The following is an 18,158-nucleotide window of genomic DNA, read 5'->3' as shown; positions in this document are numbered from 1 at the left end:
ACATGGTGACAGCTCCAACCTGAAGGGCATGCAGGCTTCCTGTCCACCATTTTGGGGTCTAAGCTGTTCATGTTGCCCAGTCAGTCATTCTCAACAGCTAGAAATAAAATGGTTTGGGTTCTTGTGACATAATGTGAACTGACAGCATGGGGATGAGCCAATCACACTGCAATCACCAGCGCCTATTCTGTTCTGCTGAGTGCAATGGGAGCGGCAGTGGATGTCAGTACAACCTGTGTCATAGAATCATAGAATATCATAGAATCCTCCAGTGCAGAAGGAAGCCATCTGGCCCATCGACTCTGCATCGACTACAATCCCACTCAGGCCCTATGTCCCTAACCCCACGTATTTACCCTGCTAGTCTCCCTGACACTATGGGATAATTTAACACGGCCAATCCAGCTAACCTGCATATCTTTGTACTGTGGGAGGGAACCGGAGCACCCAGAGAAAACCCATGCAGACACGGGGACAACATGCAGACTCCACGCAAACAGTCATCTGAGGCTGGAATCGAACCCGGATCCCTAGCACTGTGGAGCAGTAGTGCTAACCATTGTGCCACCGTGTTGCCTGCTTGTGGGGGAGCGGGTGAGTCAGTTTGCACTTCCTGATGACTGTGCTGGAATGGGGATGGTTGGGCGCAGACAGGACTGAGCTCCAAACTCTCTCCTGCTGCTGAAAGAATCACTGGTACCCACTGCCCAAAACCACTAGCAAATAAATGGCCATTTGAGCAAAGATAGGCTGAGGATTGCATTCCAGCTGACAACACCTACAGTAAGATGGTGCAGTGTAATACCATGTTGCCAGTGACCCTTTAATGGAAATGTAAATTACAGGAACGTCCTCAGAAGACAATAGTCTTGAAATGATTATTTTGTATGGTATTGGAATCAGAAAAGTGAAACAAAAATCTGCAGAAGTTGAAATCTGTTGCAAAAGATAAATGAAAATGCTGGAAATGTTCAGGCAGTGCCTTTGGAATGAATAGAATTACACAGACCTCGTCAAAATGTTCGCTGGAGTTCTACCACCTCACCCGCCACGGAATGCGAATGGGCAAGGCGGACAACGGAAATGAGGAAACGTGTGAGGTTATCCACTTTGAAAGGAATAATAGTAAAATGGACTATTATTTAAATGGTGAAAAATTACAACATGTGACTGTGCAGAGGGACCTGGGAGTCCTTGTGCACGAATCGCAAAAACTCAGTCTGCAGGTGCAGCAGGTGATTAAGAAGGCAAATGGAATGTTGGCCTTTATCGCGAGGGGGATGGAACATAAAAGTAGGGCGCTCTTGCTGCAATTGTACAAGGTACTGGTGAGGCCGCAACTAGAGTACTGTGTGCAATTTTGGTCCCCTTATTTGCGAAAGGGTATATTGGCCTTGGAGGGAATACAGAGAAGGTTCACCAGGTTGGTACCGGAGATGAGGGGGTTAGCTTATGAGGAGAGATTGAGTAGACTGGGTCTGTACTCGTTGCAGTTTAGAAGGCTGAGGGGTGATCTTCTAGAGACATATAAGATAATGAAGGGGCTAGGTAGGGTTGAGGCAGAGAGATTCTTTCCACTTAGAAAGGAAACAAGAACTAGAAGACACAGCCTCAGAATAAGGGGGAGTCAGTTTAGAACAGAGTTGAGGTGGAACTTCTTCTCTCAGACAGTAGTGAATCTCTGGAATCCTCTGCCCATTGAAGTGGTGGAGGCTACCTCGTTAAATATGTTTAAGTCACAGGTAGATGGATTTCTGAACAATAAGGGAATTAAGGGTTATGGAGAGCAGGTGGGTAAGTGGAACTGAACCACTTTCAGATCAGCCATGATCGTATTGAATGGCGGGGCAGGCTCGGAGGGCTAGATGGCCTACTCCTACTCCTATTTCTTATGTTCTTATGTCCACTGACTTCAGGTGGGAGCTTCCAGTCTTCCTCGAGCAAGGCTGTAAAATTCCACCCATTGTTTATATTGTTGTCTGAAATTCATTCCTATGAATTCAACAACAGCACGGTGGCACAGTGCTGCCTCATAGCGCCAGGGACCCGGGTTCGATTCCAGCCTTGGGTCACTGTCATGTGGAGTTTGCAAATTCTCCCCATATCTGCGTGGGTTTCCTCTGGGTGCTCCGGTTTCCTCCCACAGTCCAAAGATGAGCAGATTAGGTGGATTGAGCATGCTAAAATTGCCCCTTGGCGTCAGAGGGATTAGCAGGGTAAATAGGTGGGGTTACAGGGATAAGGCTTGGGTGGGATTGCTGTCGGTGCAAACGCGATGGGCCTAATGGCCTCCTACTGCACTGTAGGGATTCTATTCTATTCTATAGGTCCTTCCAGATTATTATTCTGTATATTTCCACCTGAAATTATGGGCGGCACGGTGGCTAGCATTGCTGTCTCACAGTGCCAGGGACCCGGGTTCGATTCCTGGCTTGGGTCACTGTCTGTGTGGAGTTCCCCTGTTGTCCCTCGTGTCTGCGTGGGTTTCCTCCAGATGCTTCAGTTTCCTCCCACGGTATGAAACACGTGCTGGTTAGTGCATTGACCAGAACAGTGCCAGAATGTGGCTACTAGGGGAATTTCACAGTAAGTTAATTACAGTATTAATATAAGCCTTATTTGTGACTAATAAATAAACTTTAACTTTTATTTTACATTGCATTTTAAACCGCAGGCTGTAACCTCATTGCAAATGGAAAGCAAAGCACTTTATTTCCCACCTCTTGACACTGTATAATCTCTGTTGCCCATCAAGTGCAAAGGTTTCAGCAATGAGTTGATAAGAGAGATAGGGTCTGACAACAGAAGTGACCCAGTTCTCAAAAGGCCCTCACTTTGAGCATAACCTGCTTTCATAGCGTCAGTGTTTGGTAACGTAAATCTTCAACAATCCTGGTGTATTCAATCATTGTCAGCCTGTCCCCCACATGCCCATGATGTTTCATCAACTGCCTTTCATTACACAGTAAAAGCTGCAGTCTGGGTTGTTGCCACAGAAAGCTGCTCTCTGTAAGCACCCCTTCCGCAGATACCCGGGAAAGTGAAGTTTGTGAATTTAATCATGTTTTAATTCAAGCATTTTAGATGATTTGTGGCAGCAACGAAGGCCTGAGGCATTTAAGCTGGCTCAGATTATGCGTTAAATTAGGAGCTGCTTTGCTTGCCAATGATGGCACCGGTCAGTGGGATGTCCCTAACTCACTCCTCTACAAATTCATGTTCAGACAATTCTGTCTGATTCTGCAGCACTGCCAGTAAATGAAAGGCATATTCTGAACAGAGTGTCTGTCTGATCCTGGTGTCAGTTTTACCACTGTCCTGGCTGAACCTTCAACATTCTTCAATATTTGGGAGATCTCAATGAGCACAGCTCTGTTCCCTCTAACGCACCATTCCAGGGAATCATACACTGCAGTACAGAACAAGAGGCCACAGATGTAGATTGCAAGGCAGTGGACTTAAAACTGAGATGAGGAGAAACTATTTCTCATAGAGGGTGGTGAATTTGTGGAACTTGTTGCCCCATGGAGTCTGAATCATTGAATGGTTTCAAGAAGGAGATAGACATATTTCTGATAAAACCCAGGTTGAAGTGATATGGGGAACAGATGGGGAGGTGGATTTGAGACCAGGGAGAGATCAGCCATGGCAGAGCAAGTTTGGAGGGCTGATTTGCCTCCTTCTGCTCCTAATTCCTATGTTCCAATGTTCCAGTGGGAGGCGAGTCTGTGCCTGCTCTTTACAAAGGCTATCCCATTAATTTAACTCCCTCTGCGCTTATCCTACCACCTTGCACCTTTTTAACAATAGAGCCCATTCCGTTTGAGAGATTCTCTAGAATCTGCCCCTCACACCCTTTCTTGGCTTGCCTCTCAGTACAGCCCTGACATTTGGTAAACAAAGCTGCAAGAAGACCCACCCGTTTGGGATAAGATGCACACTTTCTGGTTTAAAAACTGTAACCTGATTTGAGGGTCTCTCATGCTTGAAAGTTAACCAATTATGACATAAGTCAAGCAAAACCACAAAAGCTTTTTGTCTTGCACTCAAGGCAGGTTCACAAGAATGCCAAATCCCAAACGGAACACAATTTATACTTTTTTACAGTTTATATAATTTTTAATCAGCAGTCTCTTCTCACATAGTATAAATTGTTGTTCCCTTGGAAATTTGATATTCATAATTGTGTACCTGATAATAGTAAATATCCTCCTTCTGTGCTGTAAACAGTTCATGATTTTATATGCTACGAATTCACGGATGTGGGGAGGGGCGAGAGTGTAATGCAAATTAGGAGTACCGGTGGGAGGAGGGGAGATCAGAGATGCGTGAACTAAAGAGAATAAGGATCATTGGATAACTCAGTGGAATTAGATAAATACTTGAATAAGAAAAATTGCAGGGATATGGAGAAAAGCAGAGCAGGAGGACTAACTCTTCAAAAGACCAGTTGCAGCGTCATTGGGCTGAATGGCCTCCTTCTGTGTTGTATAATTATACAATCTATGTATTGCACTGACTTCTGTCTGCTTTACACAAGAGATGAGGTCTGTGCATCAGTCCAAGAATATAAAATATTCCATATCTAGGTTTGATCAGGTGAAGAATGTTGGGGACAAAAGCACTTTCCAAAGTTATGTGTCAAGTGTGTATTTTCAAGGCTGTGCATCAACGCAACACACTGATCAGCCTGTCACTAGACCCCATAGGACCAAGAGACCCTTTCCAGTGTGTGGTGTGGAACACAGAGCTCCAGGCTAGATTTATCCACAATTTTGTATAACTATAACTTAACATGTCTTTGTCTTTCACTGTATACTAATACATGTGACAATAATAAATCATATCAAATCAAATTCAACCCATTTGAGATAAAGGCCAATGCTCTGTTCGCCTTTCAAGTGCCTATCCAGTAACTTTTAGACCCCCTAGATCTCTCAGTGCCACCACAGCTCCAAGCAAGAAATACCCTGATCTACCTTTCTTAGGTCTAAGTTGCACGACCTCATGCATTAAATGTTGTCTGCCCCAGATTTGTCCACTGAACCTTTCAGTGTCTCTTTCTAACCTTCTGCTCCTATTTACACTATTCCCTAACTCAGCAACCCATTTCTCTCCATCCCTTTCTCAAAGTCACTGACCGCCAAGTTATATTGATCCTTGGACTCGGCTTGGGAGCGGTGCAGCCCAATCGAGGTCCAATCTAATTCCAACCCCAGTCGTTCCAGAGAGTTAACGAGGTGCAATGAGCAACGACATGACCCATGGTCAGTCAGTCAGACACACTGGAAACATTCTCCATTCACTGGAGATGCCAAAGAACTTGGAATTCAAGAGAATGACTTACTTGGTGTGAGGTTGACATTTCAACGTGTTTGTGGTATTCAGGAAGGTACCCAGGGGACACGGTTGACATGCTTGTTTGTAGTTTTCTCGTTTATCTTAAAAGGACAGCATTGAATCATAAACAAAAGTTTTAAAATGGTTTAACAAGATTAGCATCTTGGCACTTCTCCCCGTCACTTCCACTCGCACCTCCCTCCCCCGCATTGCCTCTTCCCTTTCTGCCCTCGCACAGCTTCAGCCTCTGCCCTCCCCCTTCTGCTCAGCAATAATAGAGTGAACACTCCTTCTGCTCTACCACAAGAAAAGTATTTTAATCTCACACCGTTAGAGATAAAACCCAGAGCGTATTCTTCCCTGGCTTTGTTACAATGATGCGGCGAAGCCGGTGTTGGACTGGGGTAAACACAGTAAGAAATCTCACAACACCAGGTTAAAGTCCAACAGGTTTATTTGGTAATGACGAGGTAGCGCTCCAAAAGCTAGTGGCTTGTGCTTCCAAGTAAACCTGTTGGACTTTAACCTGGTGTTGTGAGACTTCTTACTTTGTGACAATGTCAAACACGCAATGAATCAAACTGATTTCCCCATCCACTAACAGCTGAGTCATGCTGCAAAAGGGCTTTTTCAACAATCTCTCTGGCCTGACAAAAAAAAGGTGTGTGCTCGGTTGTCTTTGGGCAATGGTACTTACTTGCGCAACATTCCAAGCCAATCTGTTGTGCTGTAATGTGTCTTTGTAATGTATTACCCAAGAACCTGACATCCATACAGGCACAACTGATTGATTTCAGACTAGTGTGAACTGATTGGTTTGACTCTGGGGCACACTGATTAATTTTATATTGGGGCACACTGATTGATTTTATATCAGGGTACATTGATTGATTTTATATTGGGGTACACTCATTTATTTTATATTGGGGTACTCTGATTGATTTTACTCTGGTGCACACTGATTGATTTTATCGGGGTACAGTGATTGATTTTATATTGGGGTACACTGCTCATTCGTCAGGTATCAATCCACCAGACACCAGGGGCAATTTAGCACGGCCAATCCGCCTAACCTGCACATCGTTGTAGTATGGGAGGAAACAGGAGCACCCGAAGGAAACCCACAGACACGAGGAGAATGTGCAAACTCCACACAGATAGTAATCCGGAATCCAACCTGAGTCCTGGTGCTGTGAGGCCGCAATGCTAACTACTGTGCCACTGCGCTGCCTTCTTCATCCTCATTTACATTCCCTTTGTCTAATTATAGTATAAGTCTTTGCTGATTCTCTTTGCTCTCAGCTCTGACTCGAAACATTGACTCTATTCTCCCTCCACGGATGTTGTCATGTCTGCTTAGATTTTCTAGCACTTTCTGTTTTAGCTTCAGCTGGTATGTTATGGGGGCATTGCCCCAATCTAATAGGCACAAAGTCTGGGGACAGATGCGGCAGAAAATTAGCAAGTCAATGGCTCAGACTGCAGAGACTTGCAAGGCGTGTGACATACCCAAAAGCAGGGTCATGATATTTATCTTGCCAATCATGTAAAGAGTCTGGTCTCTCACACAGTGTAAATCCCATTGTCATAGAAATAGTAAATCTGCTGCTGGGAGTGGCTACAAGCAGGCCAGTAGGAGGAGGGAGAAAATCAGACATTTCAGTGAAGTGGACCAAACCTGGAGAGATTAACTTCCTATCATCACATTTCTTGCAATGTTCACACTTGGTTGGGTCGTCAGTAGCGCAGTAATGATGGGGAGGACATTCACATTTCCGGTTTGTTGTGGGGGTGCATTGGACAGTCTGGACACTGTTGCCTGTCAAGGAAAAGGAAAACAGGATTTAAAGTTTATTTATTATTGTCACAAGTAGGCTTACATTAACATTGCAATGAAATTACTGTGAAAATTCCCTAGTCGCCACACTCCGGCGCCTATTCGGGTACACTGAGGGAGAATTTAGTACAGTCAATGCACCTAATCAGCACATCTTTCGGACTGTGGGAGGAAACCGGGGCACCTGGAGGGAACCCACGCAAACACGGGGAGAATGTGCAAACTCCACACAGACAGTGACCCAAGCTGGGAATCGAACCCAGATCCCTGGTGCTGTGCCACCATGCCAATTTGGGGAGGGAAGTGATTAGTGATAGAAAATAATGTACTCTATGGCTGTGGCCTGTTCTTGCATTCAAATACCACAGCATACCATCCAAAATTGCTTTATTAGGAGAGACCAGGTGCAGGTTTGGGCTGTGTGATGTCAAAGGTGTGATGGCTTTGAGGGAGCATCATGAGTGGGTCATGGACACGAACATCAGGAACAGGATAAGGCCATTCTGCCCCTCCAAATAGTTTCATCATCCAATCCAATCATATCCCTCAAGCTGCTATCTCGGAAATTCTAGAAGCTACAGATTGCACCTTTACTTCATTCATCTCCTCAATTCTTCTGTTTCACCAGCAGCAAGTAAACCCAGCTGCTTCCTTAAACCTGAAGAAGGTCTTCAGGATTTAGGAACCTGAGTGGCACGGTGGCCCAGTGGTTAGCACTGCTGTCACACAGTGCCAGGGACCTGGGTTTCATTCTTGGCTCGGGTCACTGTCTGTCTGGAGTTTGCATGTTCTCCCCGAGTCTCCATGGGTTTCCTCCAGGTGCTCCAGTTTCCTCCAGCAATCCAAAGATGTGCGGGTTAGGTGGATTGGCCATGCTAAATTGAACCTTGGTGTCAGAAGGATTAGCAGGGTAAATGGGGTTATGAGAATAGGGCCTGGGTGGTATTGTGGTCGGTGCAGACTCAATGGGCTGAATGGCTTTCTTCGGCATTGTAGGATTCTATGATTCTAAGGACATCTCTATTGCCTGATACAAAAGCAGCAGCATGAAAAACACACTGCAACCCCTCACCAAACCTTCTCCAGCAACGCCTTCACAACTTGTGATCTTTACCATATAGAAGCACAAGGGGCAGCAGGTACATGGGAACACCACCATCTGCAGTCTCCTTTCCCCAAGCCACTCACCATTCTGACTTGGAAAGATATCGCCGTTCCTTCACTGCCGCTGGGTCAAAATCTAGGAACTCCCTCCCTAACAGCACTGCGGGTGTACCTACACCACACGGACTGCAGCGTTTCAAGAAAGCAGCTTACCACCACCTTCTCAAGGGCAAAAGGGATGAGCAATAAATGCTGGCCAGCCAGCAACACCCACATGAATGAATTAAAAACATGTCAATTGTAACCGCCTCATCCTGATGGAATGATGTACTGCCCTAAAGCCACATCACTCTTGCTGAGAGTCGTCTTATCTAAGTCAATTCTTAATTATTTTTTCATTCATCAGACATGGGCATCACTGGCTGGCCAGTATTTATTGCCCTCCCTAGTTGCCCCTTGTTCAGAGGGCAGTTGAGAGTCAACCGCATTGCTGTGGCTCTGGAGTCACATGTAGGCCAGACCAGGTAAGGATGGCAGATTTCCTTCTCTAAAGGACATTAGTGAAACAGATGGGTTTTTCTGACAATCAACAATGGTTTCATGGTCATCAGTAGATTCTTAATTCCAGGTATTTTTTTTAATCGAATTAAAAATCCCTCATCTGCTGTGGCAGGATTCGAACCCGGATCCCCAGAACATTCATCGAGCTTCTAGATTAATATTCTAGCAATAATAATACTTGGCCATCACCTCCCCTTATTTCAGCTGAGGGAGCTACAGGGAGACAGGGCCTACTTTATGTTGAACAGCCGCAGCCTGATGATACCTTCAGATCATGCACGACAGAACAAACATGTTGGGGGACCCCCTGCACTGTCTGCAGTCTGGCAGCAAAACAACAGCAGGAGGTGTTAACAGGCCAGTAGCAGTTATGATATGTCCTAACAACAATACTTGTCAGAATTCCTTGTGGACACTGAGGCAGGTCAGAATTGTTCTCCCCATACCTCGGATTATAGAACCCCTAGAGTGCAAAAGGAGGCCATCTGATCATCGAGCCCACACTGACATCAATCCCACCCAGACCCTACTGCCGCAACCCCACATAATTAACCCATTAATCCCTCTAACCTATGCACCCCAGGACACTAAGGGGCAATTTAGCATGGCCAATCCATTTAACCTGCACACCTTTTGGACTGTGGGAGGAAACCCACGCAGACATGGGGAGAACGTGCAAACTCCGCACAAACAGTGACCCAAACCAAGAATCAAACCCGGATCCCTGGCGCTGTGAGGCAGCAGTGCGAACCGCTGTGCCACCGTGTCGCCCACAGCAGGGAGGTGATGTTCTAATGGTATTACTGCTAGGCTACTAATCCAGAAACTGAGCTAATGTTCTGGGGACCCAGGTTCGAATCCCGCCACAGCAGATAGTGGAATTTGAACTTAATAAAAAAAAAAATCTGGAATTAATAATCTACTGATGACTGTGAGACTATTGTCGATTGTTGGAAAAACCCATCTGGTTCACTAATGTCCTTTAGGAAAGGAAATCTACCTTCCTTACTTGGTCTGGCCTACATGTGATTCCAGAGCCACAGCAATGTGGTTGTCTCTTAATGTCCTCTGAAATGGCCAAGCAAGCTACTCAGTTCGAGGGCAATTGGGAATGGGCAATAAATGCCAGCCCAGCCAGCGACACCCATGTCCCACGAATGAATTTTTTTAAAAACCCAATTTACCACAAGGAGTCCTTGGACTACCCAGACCTGGCCTCCCCACCTTATGTGGAATGCTCAGCCCTTCCATCCCCTCATCATCGATCTCTAAGTGCCCCCAAGTTTCACGTCCACTGTTGGGTACTTTTCCTACATGCAGGCCAGTTATTTGAACACACCGAGCGTCGAGGACCTGTTATGCTAACAACGCCATGACATTAAGATTGGGAGGGTCACATTCCCCAGCTTCTCTGTCCCACTCCCGACACTGTACACCATTCACATCCCCCTTTCAAACTCCCAGTCAAAAAATCGCAATCTTAGAAACCAGCAATACAGGAACAAGTCAATGAACACATCGAGTCTGTGCTGCTGTTCTCAACATAAGCCAATCACAATAATCCCACTCTCCTCTTCATTCCCCTTAACCCCATATCCCCAATTTTCAAGAAAGTAAAGTTAAAGTTAATTTATTCATCACAAGTAGGCTTACATTAATACTGCAATGAAGTTACTATGAAAATCTCCTAGTTGCCACACTCTGGCGCCTGTTTGGGTACACTGAGGGAGAATTTAGCACGGCCAATGCACCTAACCATGCCGCTTTATAGAACCTTAATTAGGCCGCATTCGGAATATAATGTTCAATTCTGGTTGCCGCACTAGGATGTTGAGGCTTTGGAGAGGGTACAGAAAAGATTTCCTAGAATCATCACAGAACCATAGAAACCCTAAAGTGCAGAAAGCGGTCATCTGGTCCATCGACTCTGCACCAACCACAATCCCACCCAGGCCCTACCCGCAAATCTCTAGAGGATTTACCAGGATGTTGTCTGGTATGGAGAGTATTAGCTCTGAGGAGAGATTGGAGAAACCTGGTTTGTTCTCACTGGAACGACGGAGGTTGAGGGGCGACCTGATAGAAGTCTACAAGATTATGAGGGGCACGGACAAAGTGGATAGTCAAAGGCTTTTTCCTCAGGGTGGAAAAGTCAATTACTAGGGGGCATAGGTTTAAGGTGCAAGGGGCAAGGTTTAAAGGAGATGTACGAGGCAAGTTTTTTTACACAGAGGGTGGTGAGTGCCTGGAACTCGCTGCCAGGGGAGGTAGCGGAAGCAGATACGCTAGTGACTTTTGAGGGGCATTTGGACAAATACATGAATAGGATGGGAATAGAGGGATACCCCGGAAGGATAGGGAGTTTTAGTTCAATCTGACAGCATGGTCGGTGCAGGCTTGGAAGGCTGAAGGGCCTGTTCCTGTGCCATAATTTTCTTTGTTCTTGTGGGAGGAAACCGGAGTAGCCAGAGGAAACCCACACAGACATGGGGAGAATGTGCAGACTCTGCACAGAGTGTGACCCAAGCCGGGAACTGAACGTGGGTCCCTGGCGCTGTGAGGTAGCCGTGCTAAGCACTGTGCCACCGTAACAACCTAAATTACTTTCAAAAGAAATTGTGGACTCCACCTTAATCAACATATTATAGATATTGTTTCTCCTTGCCTACACAATGTTATCGAGGAGAGTTTAGCATGTTTGTATTGGAATAAGCTATCTTCAGCTTCAAGAAGATAGTGAAGAATTAAAGCAGCTACTTGAGGGTTTCAGTGTTTACCTGTGCAGCGCCCATAACACTTGCGACATTTTCCCAGGGAATTCTCCTTCTCGGTGTATGTTCCTTCCTCACAGGAGGCACATTTCGTTTGATTTTTGCTTGAACGTCCTGAAGCAACGTATTTACCTTTCACCAGAAGAAGAAATAGGTAAATAGTCAAATATTATACAATGCCAGAGCACAGCGATAATACCTCAAAGTATTTCTTCAGGTGCACTGACTGCAATTAACATGGTCAATGCACTTAACCAGCACGTCTTTCAGACTGTGGGAAGAAATCAGAGTACCCGGATGAAACCCAAGCAGACACAGGGAGGATGTGCAGACTCCATACAGACAGTGACCAAAGCCGGGAATCGAACCCTGGTCCCTGGCACGGTGAAGCAGCAGTACTAACCGCTCAAATTATTTCTTCAGGTGCACTCATTGCAATTAGCATGGCCAATGAACTTAACCAGCATGCCTTTCAGGAAGTGGGAGGGCACTGGAGCACCTGGAGGAAACCCACGCAGACACGGGGAGAACGTGAAGTCCAATAAAACAGCATGGCCAGTTAATCCAACCTTGGTTGGTGTTGCCTTGGAAATGAATGTTGGTCAAAGACCCTGGAGAGTGCTGGCCCTTTGTAAAGTGGCACGGTGGCACAGTGGTTAGCACTGATGCCTCATAGCACCAGGGACCCAGGTTCAATCCCAGCCTTGGATCATTGTCTGTGTGGAGTTTGCACATTCTCCCCATGTCTGTGTGGGTTTCCTCTGGATGCTCCAGTTTCCTCCCAAGGTCCAAAAATGTGTGGGTTAGGTGGATTGGCTGTGCTAAATTGCTCCTTAGTGTCAGGGTAAATATGTGGGGTTACGGGGATAGGGGCTGAGTGGGATTATTGTTGGTGGAGGGTCAATTAGCTGAATGGCCTCTTACTCCACTGGAGAGACTCTATGAAAGTGCTGTTAGATTTTATTTTAGTTTCTGCTGGTCCTGGTTAGGACCTGTGAGTGGGACTTGAACCTTCCAAACAAACTGGCACTGATAAAATACTCGGAATTAAAGGGAGAAATTAAATAGATTGTGTTAGCACACAAAACAAAAATGACACGACGATGATTCAAAGGTTAAAAGGTCAGGGGAAGAAGTTCATTTTCACAACTTTAGTTACGACTACTTTTATCACTGAAAACTAAACCCACATCACTCAGTACACTGTGGCCTACACTGCTAAAATGGTCCAATTAAAATAGTTTATTTACATGCCTGCTAATAATAATCTAAGGTTTGACAGGCTAGGAAAGGAGTATATCATAGAATCCCTACAGTGCAGAAAGATGTCATTCAGCCCATCGAGTCTGCACTGACTTTCCAAAAGAGCATCTTACCCAGGCCAACCCATCCCATGGTCAATCCATCTACCCTGTACCTACCTTTCTCTACACCCTAGCTATCACTGTAACACTGCATTCTTCACTCTCTCCTTTCCTTCTACCCTATGTACTCTGTGAATGATATGCTTTGTCTGTAGAGCCTGCAAGAAACAATACTTTTCACTACATCCCAATACTTGTGACAAAATAAATCAAATCAAAAGAAAACCCAGCACATCTTTGGACACTAGGGGGCAATTTACAATGGCCAAACCACCTAACCCTATACATCTTTGGATTACATAGAATGGGAACAGGCTATTCAGCCCAAACAGTCCATGCTGATGTTTATATTCCACATGAGCCCGCTCAAGTAGAACATCCCAACCATTTCTCTGGCTGCAGTGGATTAGATAAGCACAGACAAAGAGGGAAACCCAAGACATTTGGGCCTGTGCAATAATTAATGCTTCTATTTATGCAAGGCTTGCAGTTATATAATGCTTCTCACAACTCATGATGTTGATAAGCCAAGGAAGCACTTCTTGAAGTGTAGTCACTGTTGTAAAACAAGGAACATAGTTGCCAATTTGTGTACAGCAAGCCCCACAAACAGCAATATGATAATGACCAGATAATCTGCTTTTGTGAGGTTGATTGAGGGATAGAGGTCACCAAAATAATTCCCCCGCTCTTTGGATAACATTATCGAATCTTTTGGATCCACCTGAGATGGTCTGGTGTCTCATCCAAAAGACAGCAAGCTCAACAGTGCCGCACTCTCTCAGTCCTGGGGTGGCACAGTGGTTAGCACCCCAAAGATGTGCTCTTAGGCTGACTGGTGTACCAAATTGACCCTACACTATTCTCCCCTGAATCTGGCTACATTAGGGGTACCATTCACATACACACGGGACAGGGTAGGTGTAGGAAAATGCTTTGTTGAAATGGCGGCGCGGGCTCGTTGGGCCGAAGGGCCTGTTTCCCGTGCTGAGTTGTTCTTTGTTTCACTGCTGCCTCACAGTGCCAGGGACTCGGGTTCAGTTCTGGCATCCGATCACTGTCTGTGTGGAGTTTGCACATTCTCCCCTTGTCCGCATGAGTTTCCTCCGGGTGCTCCGGTTTCCTCCCACAATTCAAAGATGTACTAGTTAGGTGCATTGGCCATGCTAAATTAACCCTAGTGTCAGGGTAAATATGACGGGTTATGGGAATAGGGCCTGGGTGGGATTGGGGTTGGTGCAGACTCAATGGGCCGAACGGCCTCCATCTGCACTGTAGGGATTCTATGAATCTATAATTCTATAAAGCAACAGCCTCAACAATTTCTGAAGCATGGTTTGAACCCACAACCTTTCTGCCAGTGTGCCATCACTGTGATAAGCCAATTGTATGAAGATGGTATCTTATGGGTATGCTGCCCTCAGACTGAGGTCAAGTTCAAGCAGCAGAAATTTCCCCTCAAATGATATTTGCTTTCTGATAACTGTCTGTTTTCACAGCAATAAATTTTCTTATGTCATCAAACACTAAATGCAAAGCAAGAACAAACACAGAAAGACAACCAATAGTCTCATAACAAAGTGGTTCTTTTACCTGGAGGACACTTTTGCAAAGGCACCTGAAAAATACCAAAAAGATGACACAAGTTAAAACTTCAGACAGTGAGTAAACTGACTGTCACACAAAGTGCAATAATATTCAGGTTTTCTACATTGATCAGGTTGCACTCTGAGGTGCTGCAATACAGTCAAAGTGATGGCAAAGTGATATTGTCGCTGGTCTAGTAACACAGCGACCCAGGATGATACTTACAGACCTGCGTTCAAATCCCATCATGGCAGATGGTGGAATTTAATCTCAGTAAACAACGGAATTAAAGTCTAATAACGACCATGAAACCATTGTCATAAAAACCCATCATAATGTCCTTTACAGAAGGGAATCTGTTGTCCTTCCCTTGTCTGGCCTACAACAATGTGGTTGACTCATAAATGACCTAGCAAGCCATTCAGTTTTAAGTTTATTTATTAGTGTCACAAATAGGCTTACATTAACAGTGTTAATATAAGTGTATGTAAATCCCCTAGTCGCCACACTTCAGCGCTTGTTCAGGTACACTAAGGGAGAATTTAGCACAGTCAACGTACCTAACCAGCACATCTTTCAGATTGTGGGAGGAAATCGAGGCATCAGGAGGAATTCCACACAGACAGAAAGAGAACATACAAACTCCACACAGTGACCCAAGCTGGGATTCAAACCTGGGTCCCTGGTGCTGTGAGACAGTAGTGTTAGCCACTGTGCAATTGTGCTGCCCACCTAACAAAATCAATACAAAAGGAATGAAACCAGATGGACGACCCCACATTGACCTAGGAGCCAGAAACAAGAATGACAAACCCAGTTCTGTTGATCCTGCTAAATCCTCCTTACTGACATCTAGGGGCTTGCGCCAAAATAGGGAGAGCTATCTCACAGACTAGTCAAGCAACAGCCTGACATAGTCATGCTCACAGAATCAAACCTCACGGATATTGTCCCAGACACCATTATCACCATCCCTCAATATGCCCTGCCCCACCAGCAGGACATACCTTGCAGGAGTGGCGGGCGCCACAGTGGTATACAGTTGGGAAAGAGTTGCCCTGGGAGTCTTGAACATTGACTCTGGACTCCATGAAGTCAGAAGGCACACATCAAATATGGACAAAGAAACTGCCTGTCGATTACCATGTACTGTTCCCCTCTCAGCTGATGAATCAGTACTCCTCCATGTTGAGCAACACTTGGAGGAAGCACTGAGCCTGGCAAGGGTGCAGAACATACCATGGCTGGAGGGCTTCGATATCCATCACCAACAGTGGCTCGGTGGTACCTGCTAGCCTGAGTCTGCACCAGGTGGTGAAGGAACAACAAGAGCGAAGAACATACTTGACCTCATCCTTACTAACCTGCCTGTCACAGATGCATTTATCCATGACAGTATTGGTGGGAATGACCACTGCACAGTCCATGTAGGGACAAAGTCCAGCCTTCACATTGTGGATGCCATCCAACATGTTGTTTGGCACTACCACCATACTAAAGCAGCAGCTTCCAAACCCATGGTCACTACCATCTAGACCAGCAAATAAGCTGAGAAATGGCTGCAGGAGGGGGTTTTCTACAAATTGGGGAGAGTGGAAGCAAAGGTTATGGGGAGAAAGCAGGATTAGGCTATTGAGTTGGATGATCAGCCATGATCGTAATGAATGGCGGAGCAGTCTCGAAGGGCCGAATGGCCTCCTCCTGCTCCCAACTTCTACGTTTCTATGCAAATTGTTGATGGTCCGATAGTTATGATTTTTTGGTAAATATTCGCCTCTAAGCACTAGAGGGCACTGTAGTATGCTAATACTAAAAGAAATAAACAGCCTTAGACTTTAGCTTCATCAGTATTTGAAGTAGCGCATTCCGGTTAACTGGACTTGGCAACAATAGATGAGTGGTTCTATATAAAATCCAGCCCTTCACCACATCGGTCTAGCATTCAGCCTCTCTCCTGTGAAAACATTCACAGGACTGTGCATTAATTTGTGGTACCTTATTGGCAGCTCGTAAAACACACTCCATCGATGAATTTTTAACTCACTGTTTACCCAGAAATATTCAAATGTGTGGAAATACGTGCATATTAAATTTGTGTTGAAGTTGGTACCAATTTGATGTTAAAGGTGCTGTTGGTAGCAGGTTTGCCTGTTTAATATTAAGAACCCGCAAATTTTAAATTTGAAGCCAGGCTTTGTGTAAGGATCTCACACATTGCGAAAGGATCTCACACATCCTTTCCAAGTGAGACTGAAGTGAAGTGAAGGCCAGATCCTAATTTACACTGTGCAATGCCAAGGGTGGAGTTGAGGGATGGGGTAGGGCAGGGTGGCGGGGGGTACTGCAGTGGAAAAACAAATGAAAAAACAGTGACTGGTACGATGGCAACCTCAGGTTTTGAGAGTTTCAACCCTCTGAAGTCTTGAATTGTTTTTGTTCATTCGTGAGACATGAGCGTCGCTGGCTGGCTGGCCAGCATTTATTGCCCATCCCTAGTTGTCCTTGGGGGGCAGTTGAGAGTCAACCACATTTCTTTGGAGTCACATGTAGGTCAGACTGGGTAAGGGCAGCAGATTTCCTTCCCTAAAGAACATTAGTGAACCAGATGGATTTTTCTGACAATCCACAATGGTCATCAGTAGATTCTTACAGAAGCTTGTTACTGAATTCAAATTCCACCATCTGCCGTGAGCGGGATTCGAATCCGGGTCCCCAGAACATTAGCTGAGTTTCTGGATTAATAGTCTAGCGATAATGCCACTAGGCCATCACCTCCTCTGTTGGGGAATTGGAGTAAGGAAACTGACCATGATGCAGCATGGCTGCATGGGAAAGTTGGATATTTTGCTTCATCTGCAATCACGTTATAGGAGCCAGTGTGCCGAGTGAGTGGGACATGGATTCTCCCCCATTTCCTATAGGATGAGTTCCTGGTCTCAACTCAGCTCTCGGGTAAAACCCTAACAGGGAAGGTAGAATTAGGGAGGTTGAGTCACTCACACAATTCCATGTGTGAAACAAAAGCACGTCAGGAGCTCATATACCACAGGGACTCCAGTGGTTCAAGTCGGCAGCTCACCACCACTTTCTCAAGGGTAATTAGCAATGGGCAATAAATGCTGGCCCAGTCAGCGAAATCCACCTCCTATAAATGAAACATAAAGTTGGCAAGGAATCATGCCCAAATCCTGCAGACCAATGCCAGGAAGTAGATTGAGGCTCTTTGTTGCAAAGAGTTACCTTAGACATAACCGGGCCTGGATTGGGAGGGATGTAAAAACGTTAATGCCACCTAGCTGATTGGCTCATGAACCAAGCCCAAAAGCGAATGGGCAATGTAAAATTTAGGACAATTGCATGTTTAATGGGCTTAATTTCCCTTTAATCTTATTCCCTTATTCTTACTTCTGTTTTTCTACTTCTCCAATCTTGCTCTCCATTAAGTCTCCAAACCACACCCCCACCCCCAACTTTTCAGGGCAACTGCCACGTTCCATGGTGGTCCTTAACCATCTGTACCTCAGTTCTGCCATTCGCACATTCTGATCACTTAATGGACATTCTTCACGCCTTTCTATGTCCTATAACAGCCTC

At 45.4% G+C, this 18,158-nt stretch overlaps 1 protein-coding gene across 1 annotated transcript in view; it reads right to left on the bottom strand.

The window, feature by feature from the left end:
* The window catches only part of LOC145360012 (tumor necrosis factor receptor superfamily member 1B-like), a 42,782-nt gene that overhangs the window by 6,025 nt on the left and 18,599 nt on the right, over positions 1 to 18,158 (bottom strand). Inside the window, exons 4-7 of the mRNA XM_080214912.1 lie at positions 14,571 to 14,595; positions 11,620 to 11,745; positions 7,019 to 7,159; positions 5,348 to 5,441 (exon numbers count right to left, since the gene is read on the bottom strand). Of these exons, the coding sequence (XP_080071038.1) occupies positions 5,348 to 5,441; positions 7,019 to 7,159; positions 11,620 to 11,745; positions 14,571 to 14,595 (386 nt within the window). The remainder of the gene's footprint in view (positions 1 to 5,347; positions 5,442 to 7,018; positions 7,160 to 11,619; positions 11,746 to 14,570; positions 14,596 to 18,158) is intronic.

Source organism: Carcharhinus amblyrhynchos, chromosome 30, assembly GCF_965287045.1.
Source record: "Carcharhinus amblyrhynchos chromosome 30, sCarAmb.v2.hapA, whole genome shotgun sequence".
Classification (NCBI taxonomy): domain Eukaryota; kingdom Metazoa; phylum Chordata; class Chondrichthyes; order Carcharhiniformes; family Carcharhinidae; genus Carcharhinus; species Carcharhinus amblyrhynchos.
The sequence above is the reverse complement of the archived record's forward strand: the minus strand, read 5'-3'. Positions and strand labels throughout refer to the sequence as shown.